The 25,250-nt window shown below is 36.2% G+C and overlaps 2 protein-coding genes across 3 annotated transcripts in view; both read left to right on the plus strand.

Annotated features, from left to right (window-relative positions):
* npr1a (natriuretic peptide receptor 1a) overlaps positions 1 to 6,326 on the plus strand; it is a 99,902-nt gene extending 93,576 nt beyond the window's left edge. The window contains exons 18-22 of the mRNA XM_051873129.1: positions 153 to 276; positions 433 to 501; positions 2,150 to 2,324; positions 2,483 to 2,581; positions 3,237 to 6,326. Of these exons, the coding sequence (XP_051729089.1) occupies positions 153 to 276; positions 433 to 501; positions 2,150 to 2,324; positions 2,483 to 2,581; positions 3,237 to 3,388 (619 nt within the window). The 3' untranslated portion in view covers positions 3,389 to 6,326. The remainder of the gene's footprint in view (positions 1 to 152; positions 277 to 432; positions 502 to 2,149; positions 2,325 to 2,482; positions 2,582 to 3,236) is intronic.
* Positions 6,327 to 7,887: 1,561 nt separating this feature from the next.
* On the plus strand, positions 7,888 to 24,483 carry ints3 (integrator complex subunit 3). 2 transcript variants are annotated; one of them, XM_051873147.1, is made up of 29 exons: positions 7,888 to 8,215; positions 9,174 to 9,257; positions 11,223 to 11,306; positions 11,419 to 11,532; positions 11,878 to 11,962; positions 12,049 to 12,115; positions 12,241 to 12,382; positions 13,885 to 14,014; positions 14,134 to 14,231; positions 14,320 to 14,511; positions 16,000 to 16,087; positions 16,247 to 16,326; positions 16,769 to 16,860; positions 17,001 to 17,107; positions 17,240 to 17,359; positions 17,606 to 17,735; positions 17,823 to 17,877; positions 17,975 to 18,078; positions 18,297 to 18,461; positions 18,982 to 19,135; positions 19,231 to 19,299; positions 19,848 to 19,923; positions 20,881 to 20,994; positions 21,514 to 21,562; positions 21,651 to 21,821; positions 22,876 to 22,976; positions 23,106 to 23,178; positions 23,272 to 23,425; positions 23,548 to 24,483. In XM_051873147.1, exons 1-29 carry the CDS (start codon positions 8,132 to 8,134, stop codon positions 23,623 to 23,625), a joined length of 3,060 nt encoding a protein of 1,019 aa, XP_051729107.1. In that variant the 5' UTR covers positions 7,888 to 8,131; the 3' UTR covers positions 23,626 to 24,483. The 2 variants fall into 2 exon arrangements, with proteins under 2 accessions (XP_051729107.1, XP_051729108.1); XM_051873148.1 differs by having other exon boundaries at positions 21,654 to 21,821.
* The last annotated feature ends 767 nt before the right edge of the window (positions 24,484 to 25,250 follow it).

The raw sequence follows: 25,250 nt of genomic DNA on the forward strand, positions 1-25,250 counted from the left end.
TTTATTCACAAAAAACTGTCTAAAAGACACTTAGACAATCTGTCTAAAAGTCTGAATCCACAAGGCATCTTTTGGCCTTTTTTTTTTGTCAGTTGAATTCATTTTATCACTGGCATGAGGCTGTGTCTCATTGTGTGTGTTTTTTGTTTCAGCTCAGTGGCTGAGCAGCTGAAGCGAGGAGAGATGGTGCAGGCAGAAGCCTTTGACTCAGTCACCATCTACTTCAGTGACATTGTGGGCTTCACCGCATTATCAGCTGAGAGCACACCAATGCAGGTCAGAAAACCCTCAGCAGCGGGTATAATTCAGTAAACACTCCTGAAGGAGATGCACGGAAATAATTATAGGCTAATTTTGTAGTTTACTGCGACAATCATGAGTGCAGTATTGAGATAAATAGATTATCTATTTGTCGATTTGTACATGCCACAGGTGGTGACGCTGCTGAATGATCTCTACACTTGCTTTGATGCAATCATCGACAATTTTGATGTGTACAAGGTAATTACAGACAGTCATTACATTCAACGTTTGTTCAACGACATGAGCGCTCGGGTTAGTTTAAGTGGCTGAGATGCATCTCACAATCAGTGAGCCGACTCTTGTGAAAAAGTAGTATACTTTTAAAAAGAGTACTTATTACAGAAATAACATACTTTAAATTAATATACTTAAAGTCAGCGTAATTTAAAGTTGCGACCGTCTTTACATTAGTATTGTAATGTATTTTCTGAGTGAAAATATAGGGCGTGGCTTGTTTTTTGTCCACTGGGAATTGATTGGATATAGAAAAGTAGGCGTTCCATTCACCTTGATGTCAAAGCTCGCAGCAGACTGACATTTTAAGGGGATGTTCTACCCATACATTTTCAGATATTGATTAAAGGTTACAAAGATTTTTTTGTGAATGAACTTGCACAGACTACAAGACTAGTAATTTGCACCAACAAAGTAAATAGGGTCAATTTTGATTTCATGCCGACTTAAAGTCCAGTCTGAATATGTTTTCAGGCACTTTAATGCATGTTAGTTGCAATTAAGTGAAAATGTTTTTTGACCCACTTAAGTAGGACTTAAGTACATCTTTATATGCAATTTCATAATTGCTTATATTAATTATATTAAAATATGGTTAAGGTTTACAGTTGAATGTACTGACAAATGATAAATATACTTTAAACATACTTCAATGTCATTTCTATTGAAACTTTTGTCATGTATTTAAATAAATTAGTAATTACACAGTAATTACATATATTTATAAAGATGAAGTTGCAATTTAATGCATTTAAAATATATTACCTTTAAATGTAACATTGAATTACACACTCGAACACATCAAAATAAGTGTATGTCTTTAAAGGGTTAACTAACCCTAAACTAAACCCTAATTATATAGTACATGTTATAAGTACATAAGTACATACTTATTAACATTTCTCAGTTATTATTTGCATAATTACAGTGTAACAAGGGAACCTTAAAATAAAGTGTAACCAAATGTAAAATCTGGTAACACTTTTTTATAGTGTCCTTGTTACACATGTGTAGTTACTATAGTAATTACTACAAATTGTGCATAATTACATGCAACTAACCCTAAACCAAACCCTAATGCTAACCCTAATGCCGGTAACACTTTATTTTAGTGTCATTGTTACAAATGTAGTTACTATAGTAATAGCTATAAATAATGCATAATTACATACAACTAACCCTAAACCAAACCAAACTCTAATCCTAACCCTATAGTAAGTACTTGTAGTTACTTAATATTACTCCGTACTTAAAGGTATAATTACAGCGTAACAAAGACACCTTAAAATAAAGCGTAACTGCTAATCCTAACCCTATAGTAAGTACATATCGTTAATTACTGTTATGCAGTACTTAAATGCATAATTATACTGTAACATAGACACCTTATAATAAAGCGTAACCAAAAATCCTAATTAAGTGTGTTAAAAAAGTACTCTTTTTAAGAACACTTAAATGGCCTTTAATTTCATTAATATTATAATACCTGCTAGTACAGATTAATTTTAATATACTTTTAAAATTTTAAATACACTACAAGTGCACATTCAGTAGAATTAAGTGTGCTTCCTATTCACAAGGGTAATGATGTGTTTTTGTGTGGCGCCCCCAGGTGGAGACCATTGGCGATGCGTACATGGTGGTGTCAGGACTTCCCGTGAGGAACGGGAAACTGCATGCACGAGAGATTGCCCGCATGTCTCTGGCTCTACTGGAGGCTGTTCACTCCTTTAGAATCCGCCACCGACCCAGCCAGCAGCTCCGCCTACGCATCGGCATCCACAGCGGTGAGGATCATGGGTCATGAAAGTGTTTAATAGAGTACAAGTAGAGCACAGAGCAGTCTGCCCTCTCTAAGGACGTATCTGTTTGTTCATGACTGACTGTAATGGGGAGGTTTGACTGACGGTTATGTGTGTGTGGGTGTGTGTTTTCATGTGTCCAGGCCCCGTGTGTGCAGGAGTGGTTGGTTTGAAGATGCCTCGGTATTGTTTGTTTGGCGATACAGTCAACACAGCTTCACGCATGGAATCCAATGGAGAAGGTGAGGTGCCTCCAGACTTTTAAAGGGGTTGTATTCTACATTTTTTGTTGCATTTGTTTTTCCCTGAAGTCCATTTATAATGTTAGTCAAGGTTTCTTTCACCGCAGTAGTTGTAATTTGCACTACTGTTCAAAAGTTGGGGGTCGCTAAGTTTTTAAAAATTTATTTGAAAGAAGTTTCTTATTCTCACCAAGGCTGCATTTATTTGTACAGTAAAAACAGTAATATTTTTACAAATATTATTACAATTTAAAATAACTCTTTTCTATTTGAATCTATTTTAAAATGTAATTTATGTGATGTACAAATGTAGATGTAGTAATTATTGACAGAATTTTTATTTTTGGGTGATTTTTTTTTTTTTTTTTAGGAAATTAATACTTTATTCAACAAGGATCATTAAATTGATCAAAAATTGACAGTAAAAACATTTTAATTGTATGGTAATGTACTAATAGTTCTGATGTCAGTTTCTGAGTGACTCATTTTCTCGTTTTTGCAGTTTAATTTACATAAATTAGAATTTATTATAATAAATTGTTGTATTTCGTATGCTAGCAACAAAACAATAAAAATTATATATTGTGTGAATTATTTTTTTAAATATATATATATATATATATAATCTACTGTGTACCGATACCTCTTCCATCAGCCCTGAAGATCCATGTGTCAGAAGCCACACGGGCCGTACTGGAGGAATTCAACTGCTTCCAGCTGGAGCTCAGGGGGGATGTTGAGATGAAGGGAAAGGGACGTATGAGGACGTACTGGCTGCTAGGAGAGGTCAACTCCAACAATGCCTAAAAACTGACTGACAGAGAGAAAGAGCTACAAAACAAACACATCTAAACAAATACTGGGGCAGTGTGGGACAAGGCAGCCCTTCACTGGGACGAAAGGATGAAAGACTAAACTCGGAGAGTAATGTTTCAAAACTGGGTCTTATTCATCTTTCATCTCCCAAAGTTTCATGTTATTGCTTCATGGGAATGTCGCTATGACAGGTTTTTGCCAAGTAAATTCAAAAAGAAAAAACAATACTTGAGCAGAATCATTTAGACAAAAGGACAATAACATAACACACCATCAGATCGGTGACTGTTAAGCTGAATGTTTAAGCGCAGGACCTTCTGCTGGTGTGATATCATACCCGTCCGGGTCTTGTAGAAGTTTTGAATTTTGTTTTGTCATGATAGGTCTTTGTCCAGTTAAAAGCAGTCATCAGGAGTCGTTTGGGTCTGTTTGTTGTCATTCTTGTTTTTGGTCATACAGAGACACAGAGCTGTAGTCCCTTTTTTTTTTTTTTTTTAGCCATTTGAAATGTTCTCGATTCCTCCTCTGGGATGCAGGTCAGTTCAAAATTCTTCCATCAGCCAAAACTGATTCAGAGGGTTTTGAAGCACAGATGAAAGTTACGCACATAAGAGAAATAATAATAAATGTCAAGTATGATTAAGAAAGCATAGAAATGTGCAATGATTGATTGTTCTCAGAGCTCAAGACCATTTCCCTGCAGAATTCCACAAGTATTGGGTTACGTTTACATGACAACAATGTTCTAAAAAACGGAAAAGATTTTCTTTTGCGTTTTTCGCATGCAGATGACAACTTTGTCAAAACTAACCACATTCATATGGTATTAACATACGGTATTAACACTGTATTTCCTGCCAGGCCAGTAGGTGGCAATGTCACTTTGTAAAGAAACACTACACGCCTATAGACTGAACACATAATACACATGTGCATGACATCAACGTTTTCACAAATTCGTGTTTTTGTAGTTTACACAGAGACACCATGAAACCCGTTTTTAAAAGTTTGTATTTTCAGGCCCCCAAAACGCTGTTGTCGTGTAAATGAACGACCAAACGCATAAAAAGTTATAAAAAACGGTGTTGTGTAAACGGCCCCTTGATGTTGCAATAGTGTTTCAGCTAAAACTAGCCCAGAGATGTTCTTGTGTTCATTTAATAGCAGGATTTACTTTCCCCTCAAAGTCAAGAAATGACAACATTTAACTTCCGTAAAGTGACATTTCCAAATGGATCTTGATTTTATCCATAAAGATTGAATTTATTCATTCCTGGTTTACTTTGATGTTATTGATTAATATTTTTGCTGCATTTATGAAATCTGAGATCCCACTCTGAATCATTCACGGGCTTGGACTCAAACAATTTTGGGGTCAGTAAGATTTTTTTTAAAGAAATTGATACTTTTATTCAACAAGGATGCATTAAAATGATCAAAAGTGACAGTAAAGATATTTTAATATTTTATTTCAAATTGTAATAATATTTCACAATATTACTGTTTTTACTGTAATTTTGATCAAATAAATGCAGCCTTGGTGAGCATAAGAGACTTCTTTTAAAAACCTTTTAAAAAAAATCTTACCAGCCCCAAACTTTTGAACCGTAGTATTATGGCAAAACATGTAACTACATCACCTCTATATTCTCTTGCAAAATATTGAAGAACAAAGAAAGTGTGTGATACACAGCTATAATAAAATAACACCAGTAATGATGTAAACAGCTGAATGTGTAGACATTTAAAATGTGTACTTCCTTTAAGTCGAAGCTGCTGCCATTTTAATTGTTTTTCCTAAAATTCCATGTTTCTAACTTGCAATTATGCGAACAACAAATATGTGAACAGTTTTCAGTAGCTGGATAATAATTCAATGATAATTCAACTACATTCTGTTACATTTTAATGAAGGATTATGAAAACATTTCTTCAGAATGTGATGAATGTGGACAAGAGCAGGAGGAGTTATACAGTAAATGAGTACATTTTGACTTCAATAAGCATAATATCTTTGTTAGGGAAAGTTGAATCACATGTACACATCATACACCTTTTAATATTTATCAGCTCACAATGTTTTGAAGATCATCTTCATTAAAATGCACTCAGTATTTTCTGATAACGTATGAAACTTTCCGACCAACAACTTCCTGCTGTGCACGACAAAATATCAGCTATGCCAAATTCCATCCTGTATGAAGCAAATGTAAGATCAAGTTGAATCACACATTTCTTCTCCATTCTGAAAGCTTTCACAGATTCTGGTGTTTTATAAGGTTTTAACTGCTCACCTCCCTGTGTCTAAGCTGAGATAATGAGGATTTGGACAGAAACATTTCCTGTTGCGATGACACTGCTGAGCCATCAAATCTCACTGGGGTCAGAGTCATCTGGGTTGGCTGTTACATTTCAGTACAATCCGAAATCTTTGATCCATTTCCTGTGCCGAAGACTGCATACAGTACATCCTGAGAGGAAACAGTCCAACGATTCTCTGATAGCATTAAAAGCTTAGGTAATCATGCTGCTCTATTTTTGAAATAAACATGAATGTCTGGGCCAGATGTAAATAAATGCTGTGTTTTTCCCACATCACTTATCTTCTGCTGTGACAGCTGTCAGTCAAACTGTAGCAATGCACCACGTGGACATGATGGCGGACGTCCTGTGTCATGAGATCCTGAGTGATAATGTCAGATGTACAGTCTTTAAGATGCAGCTCCTCTTGCTTTCCTGTTCGGAGGGCGTGAATAATGATTGTAATGTTTTATCTGTCTTCTATGTGTGATTTGGATAGCTGGGTCTGTGGGTGATATTGCTATATATTACTACAAAGTCTTCAAGTGAAGTTCAAATTGATTATTGTGTTTTTTAGTTATGTTCGGGGGAGGTGGATTGTGTAAAATAAACACATTAAAAACACTGAGCCATCTTTACAAATTCTTGTGCTTTTAATGGTATTCAGTAATGTGGTATTTGTCACACAAAGTCAGCCTTTTGAAAAATAATAAGGTAAGTACTGCTATATTAGCACTATAAGTTGTACATAAAGACCATTTATACTGGGGAAAATTGCCACATTTATTATTTTCTGTTAGCAAAAATCTTTACCTTTTCTATTTTTGCAGCATTACATGCATCTTAGTTGTTTTACTGTTTAAATATTTCTGAAAAGCCATTAAATGTCAATATTCAATATAGCCATTAATAATATTTTTTAAAGCTAGATATGTTATTTAAGATTTGTCAATAGACAGACTGATAGATAGATAGATAGATAGATAGATAGATAGATAGATAGATTGATTGATTGATTGATTGATTGATTGATTGATTGATTGATTATAAGCTACATTTAACAGGCAATTTAGTGGCTGAAAAGCAGTGACATGGCATTGGTTGTATTTTAATATAATCATAATTGACAATTACAATAATATTAATAATACTCAATTATAATTGTGGCGGTCAAAAATGACAATTTTTTTATGTTTTATTTCAATTAAATTAATGTACTATATTTTATTTTGATGTTTTTTATTTGATATTTTGTATTTTAGGGGATTTTATGGTACTAAATTATATTTATCGAATAGTTATGATCTATTTATTACCTGTTTTTGAGTATAGACCTGAAAATGAAATTTCCAACTTTAAACTGTCATAAATCATGAATGCTTTGGAGCACAGACTTAAGTTTATTCTCTTTTTAAAGAAGACACTTGGCAAAAAAGTGTAAAAAATGAAACAAAAAAAAGTTATAGAAGGTTAAGTTTATTATTATGAAAAATGCATTAAAAAATATGTTTTAATTTTTATATGAAATATGTATTTTCCAAAACATGATTTACTCTAAAACAAGTTGTGTTCCAAATTCGAAGCTGATATCTCAAAAAATTAGTTTTCAGTAAGATTTTGTTTGGGCGCAGTACTAAACGCTTCCACTAGCAACTAAATTCGCTTCCCATTCTTTTCCAATGCGGTCATTTTTGACCGCGAACAGTAGCCTACAGTGTGACTTTTTTTTTTTTTTTTTTCCTTCAGGACCATTTAACCGTTTCGAATCATGTCCAAAAAATAAAAAATAAAAATTTCCCGATAATTATAATATCAATATATTTAAAAAAAAAAAAAAAAAAAATACAATTAATGCCTGCTGTTAACCCATTTAAAAGTCAGTACGTATTTATCCAGGTGTCATTTGCTATTTTGTTATTTGCATTCCATCTTTATTGTTTGTTATTTGCTATTTTGTTATTTGCAACCCATCCGTATGGTTTACTGTCTGTCTGAGTTTGTACCCACATGTTTACAGAGAAGCAGCGTTCATGTCAAGTTGCACGGGCTTCTTTTTGTCCAACGGGTGTCGTTGGCAGTGTCATCACCGTGATTGGTCAACTGCCACGTCAATAAAAATGCCCTGCACGCGATTGGCATAAATGAGCCTCTTCGCTCCGCCTTCACTCGGCGTTCGGAACACTTCCGCTAGGCCACCATGCCCTGCGGAAGTTGAATTGTTACAGTCGGACACTGTGGAAACACTGGAGTGGTCGCGCGAAGGTGGCGAATTAAGAGTCGTAAACACACTGTAGGCACCTAGGACTGGGCGGAGAGGGGGTTAACTAGTTCATAAGCCCCACAGTCCCACGTAAACAGTGAAAGAAGGGTTTTAAACAGCGCCCTAAACCCCCGTCAGGTCCCGTGTGTGTGGGTGCAGCGAGGCGGGAGGAGATGGAGCCCTCGCCGGCTAAGGGTAAAGCACAGGGTCGCCTTCTGGTGTCCACCAGCCTGGACGCTAAAGATGAGCTGGAGGAGGTAGGGATCGACTCATTCCCTTTGGCCGTCAACTTCATCCTTCACAACACACATTTGTGAAGAAAAACATGGTGAAAACTAAGTACAATAACAAAAGGACAAGCAGAACTGAGAAGTTGACACTATCAGACTTATAGGATCACTCAGAACAGGGTTGATAGTTGCAGGGGTGGCTTTTGTAGTCTTTTATCATCTTATTTGATTATTGAAATGTAAAGGAAGGAGTTGCGGCAGCAGTATAATCATGATGTGTGTTGAACACAATGATGTTACTATGACATATGTGTACTAAATGACAGTTGATGGTGACAGTGACTCCGTCTGCTGGGAAAGGTATTAAACAGTGATGCAGTCATGTCCTTCAATTGAGATTTGACTGTTTATTTATGAGCTTTTGGGAGATAGATAATCTGTCTATCTATCAGTCTGTCTGTCTATCTATCTATCTATCCATCTAGTAGCTTTTCAGCAATGTTTAATGGTAAAATAATTATGAAACAAATGTATATAATAACAGCAATACACATATTTATAAAAAATATAAGTGTTAGAAATTAGCTTTTTTTTTAGTAAGCAGTGATATATGGAATTGGTTGTATTTTAATATAATCATAACTGTCAATTACAAAAATATAAATGTAAAACAGTACTCAATTATAATTAATTATATGCATTATCATAAAGTCTATTAATGTAGTTATAAAATGACATTTATTGTTAATTTTGTTATTATTACAATAATTATAATATTAATATATTTTAAAAATATATTCAAATAATATTTCTTGTTCCCCCATATGAGTAAATGTCTGCTGTATTAACTACAATATTCTTTTGTTTTTGATGTTTTTGGCATGACGTTCATGCATGCATCCATATTCCTCTGTAATGTGCTTACCAGTTGTTTGTGTGTGTGTGTGTGTGTGTGTGTGTGTGTGTGTGTGTGTGTGTGTTCCAGCGCCTGGAGAGGTGTGTGAGCATCACCACGTCTATAACCAATGGGCTGTCAGAGCGGGAAGCCAATGATGCCCTCACTGCTCATGTGAGTGTTTATTAGTCACACCCACCTAAAATAACACCCATCAGGATTCCTACATCATAAAAACCTGAACATATAATGGATTTTTAAAGTTGTAATTTTTCAGGCCTGGACAAGTAATAGAAATTTGTACAATACAAAAATGAAATTTCTGTAGAATTTAAATGTATTTTCGAGCACAGCAAAATGTTGTTCTTTTTGAATGCTTATGTTGAGAAAAAAACTATAATATCTGAAGACATTTGTATACTTAGGGGCCATTCACAGTTCACACAGAATGCATTTTTCCATTCCACTGTGCTACTTTTCCATTATTTTTCAATGAAAACATGCTAGACGGACATCTTTAACCGCTGCGCTCGCTTCTCGTGTCTTTTGCAGTGTCTCGTGCATGACACAGCATTCTAAAAATGCATCGCTCGTGTTAAAAGAAGTTCAACTTTTAAAAAACAAGTCTTTAGACCTTGCGCTTTTTGCGTTCTACTGACCTACACCTCATGTTTTTAACAGCAAAAACACATTGTGTGTGAACCCCAAGTATGGTAATTTAAATATATCAGGTGACAAAGAAATAGACATCTGATCTAAATAGACTTGTGATTTTTAATTGCTTATCCCCCAATTATTTAAAACTGTAATTGAATGAAAATTCTTTGGTCCAAAAGTGTGTCTGAAAGTGCATATTTTCTGATTAGAAACTACATTTGAATATACATCGCGTTCGTGACCGTTTAGAAAATATGTTTTATATAGTATGAATTTAGGTAGTATGAATGAAATTTAGACATACTACGTCTCATATGGTCATGTGACCTATCAGCGTCAGTTGTGTCACTTCACACCCATTTATAAATCTTCTTTCGTGGCCTCACAGGATAGTAAAGTGTCCATCGAATGCGCAATTTATTTAAGCAATCAGGTACTGTATACTATATTTGGAATATAGTTGTGGCGGAAGAGTTTCGTTTCGGCACGTTCAGTGAAGACCCTGCAACCACTTCAGCAATGGCTATATTCACAATACAACATTCGTGTCTTATTGATTTTATAAAACAGTTACTACAAAAAATATATAAAGGACACAAATCTTCATTAAAACATATTACCATTAAAGCAAATTTAAACATTTGAATATTTAATTACTAATTTTAAAATGTTAGTAAGCTAATTGTAAAATGTAACTTATTTCTGTGATGGTAAAGTTGAGTTTTACTTCAATTTTCATGGTCACATGATGAGAAATAATTCTAATATGCTGATTTGGTTTTCAAGAAGCCTTTTTTATTATTATCAAGGTTGAATGTAGTTAATATAATATTTTGTGTAAACTGTGATGCATTTAATTTTCAGATTCTTTGATGAATAGAAAATTCAAAAGAACAGCATTTATTTGAAATAGAAACCTTTTGTAACATTATAAATACCTTTACTGTCACTTTCGAAAAATAATGAATGCATCATTGCTGAATAAAAGTGTTAATTTCTTTCAAAACACAATCTGCCGCAGTAGTGTATGTCATAGTTGTTGCTATGAATACTGCGTGTGGAATGGAATACTTGGATAACTTGCTATACTATACACTGAATACTGCATACAGTTGTTTAAAAATAGTAATCTAAACCGTCAGCATTATGTAATCATACATGTTTCCAACAGTGGTATGCATTAGATTTACCCACAGGCTTATAAGAGAGAAGAATAGCATGAGGTTTAGCCCACTGGTTTGTGCATGTTAACATGGCGCTCGTGAAGTACATGAGTTTGAATCTGTTGTCTTCTCTTCAACATTTCTTTTCATTTTGTGACTGACTTGAGATCTGAGATCAATAAAAGTATCTTAAAGTAATAAAAAACAAGTTGAGAATACTTAAAAGAAATTGGCTGTATTTAGAACCATTGTTGTTGATGTGTTCATGAAAGCATTTGATGGGGATGGTGGGTGTGTGTGTGTGTGTGTGTGTGTTCAGGTGTGTAAGGGTCCACAGCAGCATGAGGAGGTGTGTCTGGGTCTCTTCACGCTCCTGCTCACAGAGACCCCACAAGCACAGAGGGTATGCTGATGCTTCACACATGAAATCTAATTCACATACATACCGCAGAATGCTCTTCTACTCTAACTGTTCTCCCAGAATCCCACCATTAACGTAGCATTGTGTCCTGCAGTGCTACAGGGACCTGACATTAGTGAATCGGGACGGCATGAATGTGGTGCTCATAAAAATCAACCAGATCCTCATGGAGAAGTTCCTTAAGCTGCAGGACGTGTGCCGCACGCAGGTGGGCTGTTGTGTTTGTGCTGTCGATGAGTGTTATTTTAGTATTATTTATATACTATTAGTATTTAGTAGTATTTAGAATTAAATTTTATTTTAGATTTTTAGTTTTAATTTTTAGTAATTTTGTTATGTGCTGTCATTTTTATTATTTTTTTTTATATATTGCTATTTGGCTTTATTTTTTTATTTTAGTTTTAATAATTTCAGTACTTAAACGTTTAAGTTTTTTTAAATATTTTTATTTTAAGTTTTTTAATGTACTTTTTTCAATTCATTTAAAAAAATATTTAATAGTTTTCGTGTTCGTTAGCAGCACTGTTGACATCTCTTCTTTTTGTGTGGGCAGCTGGTGTGGTTGGTCAGAGAGCTGGTGAAGAGCGGAGTCATTGGAGCAGATGGTGTTCTCATGACGCTCATGAAACAGATCGCTGGTGTGTTCACACAGAGATGCAAGTCATGCTACATATTTACTATGTACCTCTATAGTACTGTATGTGTAACCTACGTCAATCTGCAGGGGGAGACATCTCCAACAAAAACCTGTGGTTGGCAGAGAATGTGTTGGAGATCTTAGTGGACCAGAGGTGAGAGGTTCTGAGTCAAACAGCATGTGATGTGACTGTTGCACTGTGGGCGGTAACTACGTCCATGCAAATAGACCAGCATGAGTTTATTGTCAGTTTCATGAATGTGTTTGTGTGGTGTACAGAGAGTGGGTGCTGAAGAGTGGGATGTTAGTGGCCATGTCTGTGTACACATACCTGAGGCTCATAGTGGACCATGGGACGCCAAACCTGCTGTCCCTCAGACAGAGAGAGGTGGACTTCTGCATCGGACTGCTCCGAGAGAGGGTGAGTACAGGAAAGGCTTCAAATCTGGACATAATGCTTATTTTTTTGTTTATTTGTTTTTTTTATATATATATATATATATATATATATATATATATATATATATAGTTACACTACTGGTCAGAAGTTTGGAATAAATATGTTTTTTTAAACATTTTTTGAAAGTAGTTTCTTATGCTCACCAAGGCACCATATCAAAAATACAGGAATACCTTGGTATATATAGATAGAAATGGCTCATTCTAAGGTAATATAAACATAACGGTTCATTATGGTCTTTATATACACCGAAAACATAGTTATGTATATTATATTGCATTTCTGTCAATAGATCCTCCTAAATGGTACACACTGCACCTATAATGAGTTAGTGAAGAAAAACCAGCCAATATTTATTTTCTAGGATGCACCTCATGAAGTTGATTTTTGAGCCAACGATCTCTGACACTTTGAGCAATGACACAAAACTTTGAATCTGGATTACAACATTTTTTTATTGCATTTTCTGTATAAAAAAGCCAGAAATAAACTGAAAGGTAAATAGTTTTTATTCAGTGCGACTTGCTGTAGACTAATTTCAAGGACACTCCCCCTGAAGCCGGCTAAGGTGAAGTGGCTCGTTCAAGGGCACTAAAGCAGGATTGTGATGTCTGTATCTGGGTCAGCGGTTCTCAAGAGAACACTTGGGATTTAACTTGTGACTTGGGCCTGAACCAGCTGTGATTAAATTAGGCTGCCAGCAATTATTCAACAGATTTAAAAACAGCATGAAATCAAAATTGATGGTATGTACCTTATGTAAATGTTCCTGGTCTTACTGTCCACTGGGGCTTCAACTAATAGTTATTTTGATAATCAAATAATAAGCAATATAAAAGACATTTAATGTTCTGTACTTTATTGGGGAAAAAATGTTGTTCCCCACCCTGCCTAATGTTCTAACTCAAATAGAGTTTCTGTAACGTAGGCTATGCTATGCATTAGGATTTTTTGTGTGTGTGTCAGCCAAACCCCTTTGACTCAAAATATTTACTTAAAAAAACTCCCTGAGATTGTTAATATTTCAATAATTTAACAATACACTTGCATGTTTACTATTCTCTGTCTGTTAATGGTCATATGACACGTAAACAAATGAAATATTTATGTCTATAATATACACTACCATTGTGGTTCATAAGATTTTTTTTTTTTTTTTTTTTTTTTATGCGTTTAAAAGAAGTTTCTTATTCTCAACCAGGCTTGATTTATTTGATCAAAAATAGGTAAATCTCACAATATTACTGTTTGTTTTTTAATTTTTTTTTTTTTTTTTTTTTTTTTGGTAAACTAACCCTTTAATATTAACCAGTATTATCACAGGCTTCCCTGTTTCCATCCACTCAAATCCTGATGTAAAAAATCTGCCCTTAATGTTTAAATGTTTTTGTTGCTGCTTCATGTTGTGCTGCCATTCGATGGTGATTCATGTGTTTAATTGCTGTGTGATTGTGTTTTGACAGTTCATGGAGTGTTTTATCATCGGGAGGGATCTGGTCAGACTCTTACAGAATGTGGCTCGTATTCCTGAGATGGAGTTGCTGTGGCGAGACCTGCTGCACAATCCTCAGACCCTTAGCCCACAGTTTACAGGTGTGTGTGTGAGGGAATTTCTACAGTAATACTTCAGTTGTTGACAGAAGTAGTATGCACAGTAAATATTGTGTATGTGTTACTGAAGTACTCTTTCTTGTTGCCCCATCCTACTGCAGGTATATTGCAGCTCCTCACCTCTAGAACCTCACGAAAGTTTCTGGCCTGCCGACTCACCCCTGACATGGAGACTAAGCTGCTGTTCATGACTTCAAGGGTAAACACACAAACACTGATACCTGACACGCAAACCACAGTTCCTTTATGACTTGAAAGTCAAACGCACTTGCTCTCCCTGGCTGCAGGTTCGGTTTGGGCAGCAGAAGCGCTATCAAGACTGGTTTCAGCGGCAGTATCTGTCCACAGCTGAGAGCCAATCACTGCGCTGTGACCTTATTCGTTATATATGTGGTGTGGTTCATCCATCCAATGAAGTGCTGAGCTCTGACATTTTGCCACGCTGGGCGATTATTGGCTGGCTTCTGACTACCTGCACGGTAAGCAAATACTAAAACATTTTCTAAAATTTGACTTCTAATCTAAGCAGGGTCCCCGCAGGTCCTTAAAGTTTGATCAAATTTAAGGTCAAAAATAGTCTTATATTTTAAAAGTATAAGACAAGTCTTAATTATCATTTCAAGAGGTCTTATATTTGGAGATGAGAACCAATAATTGTGAAGTGGCATAATGTGATGTTTAAACTTCAAAAGGTGATGATTTAATTAAATAAATGTGAGTGTTGCATTGTTTCAAAGTAAAAACACAGCACTGTTGCACGTTTAACAGACTTGTGCTTTCAAAGCAGATCGCAGTCAATGAATAGCCCATGTTTATGCCAAGTGATTACTTTGATCTACTGTTGATGAATTATGACAATAATGTTTACCTTATGGTGTTTATATCATACCTGCAAATTCGTCGCCTTTCGGCGTGGAGAGTTTTGATGGCATTCTCTTTTCATGACACCTCCGTTTAATGCCTAATAAAGTAGTTTTTATAAGCACAGCACTGCTTTTTTTTTTTTTTTTTTTTTTTTTTAAATAGAGGTAACCAGGGTAACTACTATATTTCTGCTGTACCAAAAAAGCTATCTACTGTCAGAGAGCGAAAAGTGCATTTTCATTCAGTGCATCCTCCCTTTTTGATCAATGAAAATATCATCTCATATTTTTATGCAGCTTACATGAAAATAAATTTAATCACTTATACTTTTAACTCTTCCCTTTTCTTAAAAAAATGGCTGAAATGTGAGGTTTGCAATTTTATAAAACTTTTGTCAAAACCTGTATTATTTAAACTGTATAATTTTTTTTTACAGTCACTTTACAGTTTAATGTTTTCATAGACATTCCCCTACCCCGCCCATATGGTATTAATTTTATTTGTGCAGTTCTTAAAAAAAGGTCTTAAAAAGCCTTAGATTTGATTTTTAAAAATCTTTCAGATACCCTGTCTAAGATTTTTTCTTAGACCGTGTGTCCACCAAAGCATTTTTTCCCCAAGGCTAGCGTATTTTTCCAGTTGTTTTCAAAGAGAGTGCCACGTTAACAAGGCGCTCACAGAGCTCAGCGTTTTTTACCGGTTTGCGAGAGTTGAAGAGTGTTCAACTTTGAGTAAAACGCAGCGTTCATCACTGTCACTTTTTACCCAGCCATCCACTCACTGTGTAGGAGGGGCGGAACATATACCACACCGTCAAGCTGCCACATCCTGCTTGTACAACGGCAACAGACAACAACAAGCATAACAACAGAACAATAATTTAAAACAAGAGCCAGAGCAAATACTTTACATTGTATCGACATTTTATATAGAAACAATACAGAAACAAACTATCTGTGAAATGAGATACTAGTAACATTTCCGCAGATATTCCATGTCGTAGCAAGCAAAGCATCTCAACTAAAAAAACGCTGCAGAGCGCCAAAACACTTTGTTGGACAAGGCCATTTTAATGCTGAAGTTTTAACTCTCTCTCCCTGCAGTCTAATGTTGCTGCATCCAATGCCAAACTGGCCTTGTTCTACGACTGGCTCTTCTTCAACCCAGAGAAAGACAGCATCATGAACATCGGTACGAGAGGCAGGATGCCACTGCCATTATGTTAGCTTTAAATTCATAAAAAGACATGTATGAACCACATGCTTTGCCTTAACCCAGTCACTGATGCTTTGTTTTTTCCCCTTTGATCTCTCTCTCCCTCTCTCTCTCTGACTCTTGTTTTGTTTTCAGAGCCAGCCATTTTGGTGATGCATCACTCCATGAAGCCACATCCTGCTATTACAGCCACACTACTGGACTTCATGTGTCGGGTGAGAAACTCTTTCTCACTTCTTACTGTATCTAAGAGCTTGTTAATTTCCTGCACATTAAGTGTAAGTAATGGCTATAAAAATAGAATCACCAGAATTTAGAAGTGTCTTTAAAATACACAATTAAAAACATCAAATCAAAACGGACCAAATTATTTTTCAATAAGTTAACTAATGTTAACAAATGAGACTTTATTGAAAAGTATTACCAAAATAACTTTTTTTCTGATGTAACCAAAATCATATGTGTGGGGAAAACCAATAATATCAAAGGAATTGTGTCGCAGTCCAGTCAAAAAAAAGTCCTGCCCTGCATTATTTTCCAGTGAATATTCTGTTTGGCTCAGAAATAAATAACAAAATACAAGTTAAGTGTTTTGTGAATGCTAGTTATTATTGTGTTTTAATTCTTGGGTTTACCCACTGTCTTATTCCACTTCAGATCATCCCAAACTTTTTTCCTCCTCTTGAGGGTCAAGTGCGGCAGGGCGTCTTCAACTCTCTCAACTTCATCATGGAAAAGAGAGTTCTGGCGTTAGTTTATCACACACACACAATCATTACCATGTGCTCATACAGGCACTTTCGTCAAAAATTCCACCCATGTGACCCTGCTGGTTTTAAGATGCTTTGTTATAGTATAATGATCCTGACTCTCTCTCTCGCTTTCGCAGTCACCTTGCACCTCTGTTTGACAACCCTAAACTGGACCGTGAGCTGCGGTCTATGCTGAGAGAACGCTTCCCAGAGTTCTGCAGTTCCCCGTCACCGCCCACAGAAGGTCAGAGCTGCACACCACCTTTTCATTGCCAGTCATGTTAATAAACAAAAGCTAAAACCCAATTCAATCCACCAGAAATGTTATACAAAAAGGCATTTTTAGTTGATCATTTTTTTTTTATCTGTTATGTAGTTAAAATGGAAGAATCTGTTCCCTTGGAGATGGACAATCATGTGCTTGATAAGGAGGATGGTTGCTATGACAACACAGATGCTACCTTCAGTGATGATGAGGAAGAGTTGAACAACAAGGGTAAGATGCTTGTAGTAGCGGCAGATACACTTTAGCTCAGGCCTTTAAATCAACCAATTAAGAATAAGAGGCTCTGCTTCACAACGTTGTTTTAGTTGGAGTGGAGCTCATGTGCTTTGCTCCATTATTCAATCATGACAGAATCTAGATCAGTGGCTCTGGCTCAAAATGATGCCCATGACCCACTTTTGTATTTTCAGTTCATATCAGTGGCATCATGATATGCACTTTTTTTTTTATCCTAAGGTAAAAAACGAGAGTTCAAGTTCCAACAGCTCAAGGAAACCTACATTGACGAACCTGCTGACATCACACCTTTCGTGGACCAATTGGACGAGGCACTTAAAGAAAGGGTTCTGCAGCTGCAGAAAGGGAGGTGAGACACATGATTAATAACCTGTATTATGGATATATTAAGATCTCAATTGCGTAAGTCTCATTTATGCGGTTCTTTCTCTCTCAGTGACACAGAAACACACTGTGAGGTCATGCAGGAAATTGTGGATCTTATTTTAGAGGTGAGCTTTGCTCAGGGTGAATATTTCGAGCTGAGCTTCAAACACAGCTGACTTTTTACATTTTTTTTTTTTCCTTTTCCCATTTGTCCTCTTCCAGGAGGATTTTGATTCAGAGCAGATGTCCACTCTAGCTTCCTGTCTGGCTGAACTGTTTAAGAGTCACTTTAGAGGAGATGTGTTGCCTGAGGAGATCACAGAAGAGTACGTTTCTCTTACTTTTTCCTCTGACTTCCTGCCAGATCGATTAGCACACTATCTAGTGGTTAACACGTTGAGCCGTGATGCTCATCTGGAACGTGTCTTCCAGCCTGCGTTGTATCCTGATCCCGTTCCACCTGTTTTCTTCCCATATTGTCATGTTACTTTTGTTCATTTTTCTTAATGAAGAGGCTAATAGATTGCTGTGTTTGTGCTAATAGGTCGCTGGAGGAGTCCGTGTGTAAGCCGGTGTGCCTGATCTTCAGGAACTTGTGTCAGATGCAGGAAGACAACAGTGGTTTCTCTGTTCTGCTGGACCTGCTCGCCGAGCTCTACCAGAAACAGCCGAAAATCGGTTATCATCTGCTCTACTACCTCAAAGCCAGGTAGAGTCAAATGTTCTTTAGTCCAAAAAATATCAAAAGCAAGCAAATGACGAAGTCATGATGGTGGTTTGCTGTGCTTGTTTGTAGGGCTGCATAATTTGGCCAAATATGGCCATAAAAAAATAATTAATAATAATAATAATAATCACAAAAATAATAATAATAGATGTTGTTATTATTATTATTATTATTATTATTAAATAAAATATTAAACTAAGAAGTAATATTATATTTCACTGTAAAATAAAAAAAGCTCTTTAAGAAAAATAATATAATATAATAATAATAATATAAAATTGTTTTATTTTACAACTGTAAAAGTACAATAGTAATATTTATAAATAAATTATTTATTTATAGTTTTAGTTTCTTTATTTTCAAAAGTTAAACTGCCAAATTTTCATATTGACTGAAAATCCATATCATGATTTCGGTTTTATTTTGATTTTACTCGTGAATCCCTACTTTTGAAAACATAGTGTTTTTATAGTAGACTGTCATTTGTTGTACATTTTTGCAGCAAAGCAGCAGCGGGGAAGATGAGTCTGTACGAATCATTTGCTCAGGCCACGGCTCTGGGTGACCTGCACACCTGCTTGATGATGGACATGAAGGCCTGTCAGGAGGATGATGTGAGGCTACTGTGCTATCTAACCCCCTCCATCTATTCAGAGGTAATGCACGTGCATGAATAGATGTTATACTCCAACACCATGTGCCTGCAACTGAGGGTTTCACACCCTTTTCTTACTTTTTCTGTGTTGTACAGTTCCCAGATGAAACCCTGCGTAGTGGAGAGCTCCTCAACATGATCGTAGCTGTCATTGATTCAGCACAGGTTTCAAATATACACCTTTTTAAAGGGATAGTTCACCCAACAATGAAAATTATATTGTCATTTGCTCACCCTCAAGTCCTTCCAAACTCAGAAGACCTACGTTCATATGAAACACAAATAAAGAAATAATTTTAATGAAACCTGAGAGATTTATGTCCCTCCATTAAAAGTCCATTACACGAAAATTTAGATGCTTCAAGAAGACAGAGATCATAAAAGTAAGCCATGTGAATAGAGCGATATAATCCAAGTCTTCTGATGAGACACTATCACTTTACATGATAAACTAATTTAATTTAGGCTTTTATTCACGTATGAACAATGATAAACACACATGCATAGAGCACATCAAATATGGTGAACTGAAGCTCAGCTGCACTTGCTTGATGCATGAGAACCGATAAGGTTTATATGGTGTGACACGAGGGTGATTTAAATGATGACAAAATTTCCATTTTTTTTTTTTGGGTGAACTATCCCTCTGATACTGATTATATTCAGATTAATTTGTTGTTCAAATCTCTATTAACCTCTTCTTGTTTTCACAGCTTCAGGAGCTGATGTGTCATGTGATGATGGGTAATCTGGTCATGTTCCGTAAAGACTCAGTCCTCAACATCCTTAGTAAGTTTAAGGCAGTTTTCAAGTTTTTCTCCATCTGACCCCACTAGTTTCTTTTCAAATTGTATTAATACACTAAACAAACCACTAAAACACCAGGGTTGGAAATGGATGTGGGCTTGGGGCAAGAATGCCACCAAAATGAAAAAAATTCCCCCCAAAAAGTGAAAGTGAAATGTGAAAATGAATGAAGAAGTGTGTCAATTGTGGCTTTACATTTAGATCTGCTCGTGATGAATCAGATTTCCTTTACATGTTATTTGCAGTGTTGAGCATCTTAACTAATAACATGTTTCTGTTGACCTTATGAATGGCCTAGGAAAATTTACATCTTCAACCTTTAAATATTATTAAACATTTTGTTAAAGATTTTATAAATATATTGCGTAGTTGTACTTGGAGTCAATTGTTTTATTTGTGATAATGCAGTGAAACATGACAAATTGTGCGGAACATATTTTTTGGCCAGGCTGTCATACAAAGAAATCATGAACAGATGCAAAAACAAGAGAGAACCAATAAAATATTAATAACGGATGTTGTATTCAGTGCATGCTTTTTCCTGTGAGATTTTTGTTTTTCTATGCATTTATTTATTTTTTTGCATAGTAAAATAAAACCTGTAGCTGTAGTTTGCCCTTTTTTTTGACAAATAATTTTACCTTAACCAAGTTCAGTGTTTTGTTTTTCCTTTTATATTTAAAAATAGAAAATATTTTCCTCATATTTTGATTCTTTAATCAAACTTGTAGGGTCATAAAAACAAATATCCCCTCCGGACATCATTTTTGGCCACTACTGTATTCTTAGCTTGTTTTGTCTGTGTAGTCAGAACGTGGACGTCAAACTGACTCTGCTAAAAGCTTTAGTGTGAAGTTTATGTTTATCTGTGTGAATGTGCCAGACATTCTTTAATGGCTTTGTAATTTTCATTTTCCTCTGTGCATCTGTGTGTTACAGTTCAGTCTCTGGACTGGGAGACATTTGAGCAATACAGCACATGGCAGCTTTTCCTTGCTCATAGTATCCCTCTGGAGACCATCATCCCAATTTTACAGCACCTCAAATACAAGGGTAAGCATCACTCTACATAGGCAGCATTTACACTGCAAGTCTTAATGCACAGATCCAATCTTTTGACCATATCCAATTTTTTGGACAACGTGCTTACATTTCTTTTAAAAGTGACCTGTATCCAATGTCTCCTTTTTACACTGAATGTTCCGTTTGGTATAGGTATGTCTGTACCGTGAAATGTTAGAAAAAACCTCACTTTTCAGTGACGCAGGATTCACATTTACAGGGGAATATCTGATCTGTCTGCTTACACGGCAGGCGCAAACGCACGTATCTGATTCATATCTGATTTATTTCCACATATGAATGAGGCCTGAAACCGATCTCTGAAAATCGGAATCCATGCACTTTTTTCCTGCTTACACGGTCGTGGCTCATATCCGATCTGTGTCACATGGGAGGAAAAAATCGGAATTGGGTCACTTGAACGATGCAGTGTAAATGGGCCCTTAGAGACACACTTTCACTTTACACATAGCCCACCAACATTTCCCATAATTCTCTCTCTACTTGCAGAGCATCCTGAGGCTCTATCCTGCCTGCTGCTGCAGTTACGCAGAGAAAAGTAAGTCTTTTCACACAAGTGGTTACTTATCTTGTCTGCTGTTGGACACAGTTATTTTTTCTTTATTTTTTTTTTCTTTGTTGTGCTGAAGGCCGAGTGAGGAGATGGTGAAGATGGTGCTGAGCCGACCCTATCACCAAGAGGATCAGTTCACCACCAGCATCCTGCGGCACTGGGCGGCTAAACACGACGACCTGCTGGGAGAACACATCAAAGCCCTGCTCATCAAGAACAACAACATGCCCCGTAAACGACAGAGGTAATGACATATTTTTTGGTTAGTTTGAAGCCCTCCTGTGACCTTGAACCAAAAGGTCGGTACTGTGTTTAAAGCCCTGGGCTGAGGACACAAAGGTTACCGGTTCAAGCTCAAGTGGATTGACCACGTGGTCAGTATCACTGAAGAAACATGAAGTACATTGAATAATTACAGAATAAAATTAACCAGTATTGTCTAAATCACAAAGATCTTGCCAGTGGGCCAGTTTTCCACCCACTCATTGTGTCATGACTTGCAAGTATAATGGCATATTTTAATAGCATAAAATATTTTAATAGCATCTCTGATTTAAAACTCAGTAGCAAAAAATGCAAATATTGCTGAAGTTTGATTTATTTCACTAATTTATGAAATATCTTTTAAATAAATTTTTAAATGTTTACATGTGTTTATCCAAGGAATGGTTGTGTGAAAAACTCTATTTTAAGTAAACCTTCTTCTACAAATTTTAAATCATCTTAACTGTTTGGGTTGAAATTATGGTTCTCTAATTGTGAATTAAATTAAATTATATAATTTATAGTTTATATATACACAACTGTTCTAAAATTTAAGGTCAGTAATATATATATATATATATATATATATGAGACTGTTATTCAGCAAGGATGCATTAATTGATCAAAAGTGACAGTAAAGACATTTATAATGTTACAAAAGATTTCAAATAATGCTGTTCTTTTAAACTTTCTATTCATCAAAAAATCCTGGAAAAAAAATGTTTCCCCAAAATTATTAAGCAGCACAACTGTTTTCAACATTGATAATAATAAGAATTTGGAAAATTCCGCTTTGCCGTCACAGGAATAAATTACATTTTAAAATATATTCAAATAGAAAGTAGTGATTTTAAATTGTAATAATGTTTCACATTATTACTGTTTTTACTGTTTTTGACCAAATAAATGCAGCTCTGGTGAGCATAAAGAGAATCGTTCAAATGCATTAAAAAATCTTACCAACCCCAAACTTTTGAAAGGTAGTGTAATTTTTCAAGATACACATATTTGAGTTGTGCTGTGTTTTTGTGTAGTTTGAGGAGTTCCAGCAGTAAACTGGCTCAGCTGACCCTGGAACAGATGCTGGAACATTTGGACAGTTTGAGACTCAACCTCAGCAACACCAAGAACAACTGTGAGTTCCCCCCACAGCCAATACTCTTAACTGAACTTGAAACGCCACTAAATACTTAGAAGCCTGGTTGTTTTACTGTTCATATTGATTTAAACATTGATCTCTGAATTCTTCTTGTTGGTGTATCAGTTTTTTCCCAGACACCCATATTACAGGCCCTGCAGCATGTTCAGGCCAGCTGCGATGAAGCCCACAAAATGAGGTGTGTTTTTGCTTGAGAAGGCAAAATTATCACATGTATTGTATTTTCCAGTTCTTTTTTGACTAAATGTCCATCGCTTCTTTCTTCTGCCAGGTTCAGTGATCTTTTCTCATTGGCTGAGGAATATGAGGATTCCTCCAAACAGCATAAATCCCGACGCAAAGCCCCGGCGACCTCACCACGGTCCCGCAAGGGTGCGGCTCCTCAACCCTCCAATGAAGAGGAGAGCGGATCCAGCAGCGCTTCGGTAAATCTACACTCACAACTTGACATCATCACGAAGGCCTTCAGACCAGCACCCATATTTATTAATATTATCATGTTCTACTCGTCAACTGTTTTCAATGACCTTTGTTGACTCCCCTCCAGGAGGAAGAGGACTCCAAACCCAAAGCTCCCAAGAGGAAACGGAAAGGCTCATCTGCAGTAGGTTCTGACAGCGACTGAGGACAAATCCTCACGCCAGCCACACCCAGCATAACCACGCCCCCTCTGTGATCGTGACGTCACTGGAGACTACCTGTCAATCATCGACTCCAGCCACTCAGGGGCAGCCTGCCCAAACACTCTCCTACTGTAGAGGCAGAACTCTTTCTCTGGACTCAAATGCAGAGGAGCCTGGGAGACAAGCCTCTACTATCTCTAACCACTGCACTGCTCGGCTATTTTAAGCCTGAGAGTTTGGTTAAGTGCAAGGATGGGCGCAGTGGGGGCGGCTAAGCCTGGAAAATCTAAATCCAGACTGGCATAGACTGACAGATGTACAAACAAGACAGACTGCCTTAACGAAGAGGGTAATTAAATGTTCCTCAATGGCCCATCCATAAAAATTCATGGTAATGTACTTCAAAGAACGATTACCCACTAACGGTAGTGAACCCAGACTGTAACATGAAGTACAGGGATCTTAAACTGATTAAAGATTTTACTGCATTTGGAGGTTCGTTTTGGAATAGTGGAAAGCAGATAGGGGTCTTCAGGTTCAAGCCTTTTATCTTTTCATATTGAACAGACCTTTCCCATGCCCATCATTAATAAAGATTGACACTGTCCTGTGTGGACGCTGTGGCTCTTCAGAGTGGAGCTTGAGACTTTACAGAGGTTCTGCGAGGTTTTTATGTCATGTTTGAAATGCACAGAGTTGCAGAAAGCAGGACCGTACAAATGGAGGACTTGACTTGATGGACTTTTTAAAGAATTCTTTCTACTGACTTATTTTCATAAAAACAGATTGTAACTATGTTAAAGGACTATGATATTAATAAAAAAGGGCGGAAAAAGTTTGGTTTTCTTACCAGAATGTCACGTTTGAAGTCTTGTATTCTTGTTGGGATGAAAACAAATGTATTTGCTGTCTTCAATAACATACTACTGTTATCTACTTTTTTTTTTTAGTTTGTACTCTGGATTTACATTATGCACATTTTCAGTATACATACAATGCCTGGATAATCTGATTTTTCAAAGTGTATGATATACATCAGGGCATGCACTACACTAGATACTCTAATGCAGTGTGCAGCTGATTAGGCCTTCCATTTCCAATGTAAAGTGTGAACCAGAAGTGGTATTAACCAATATTTTAAAGGGTTACTTGACCCAAAAATGAAAATTCTGTCATTAATAATTATTCATGTCGTTCCAAACCCGTAATCTTCAGAACCCAAATGAAGATCTTTTTGTCTCTCCATAGACAGCCTACACAATTTCAACTTTGACCCTTCAAAAAGTCAGTAAAAAGATTATAAAATTTATCCATATCAATTGAGTGGTTTAGTCCAAATTTTCTGAAGAGACTCAATTGCTTTTTATGATGAACATTTAATTTAGGCTTTTATTCACGTATAAACATAGCTCAGTGAACATAAACAGAAGTGCAACCAAACCTGAATGACACTTGAGAACAAACCTCTTGCTGAAGCTCAAATGTGCTACGTAACCAATGAGGTTAATTCTTGTGTGTTACGCAGCACGTTTGAGCTTCTATCTTCATGTGTTCTGAAGATGAACAAAAGTCTTACAGGTTTGGAATGACTTAAAGATGAGTAATTAATAACAATTTTAATTTTTGG

Source organism: Ctenopharyngodon idella, chromosome 19 (assembly GCF_019924925.1).
Source record: "Ctenopharyngodon idella isolate HZGC_01 chromosome 19, HZGC01, whole genome shotgun sequence".
NCBI classification, from domain to species: Eukaryota; Metazoa; Chordata; class Actinopteri; order Cypriniformes; family Xenocyprididae; genus Ctenopharyngodon; species Ctenopharyngodon idella.

Excerpts from the sequence above, each read along its gene's own strand:
- ints3 (XM_051873147.1), top strand. The coding sequence starts at position 8,132 with ATGGAGCCCTCGCCGGCTAAGGGTAAAGCACAGGGTCGCCTTCTGGTG. Across the intron at positions 9,258-11,222 it reads ATGATGCCCTCACTGCTCAT|GTGTGTAAGGGTCCACAGCA; the intron begins GTGAGTGTTTAT and ends GTGTGTGTTCAG. Across the intron at positions 19,300-19,847 it reads CTGTCATTGATTCAGCACAG|CTTCAGGAGCTGATGTGTCA; the intron begins GTTTCAAATATA and ends TTGTTTTCACAG.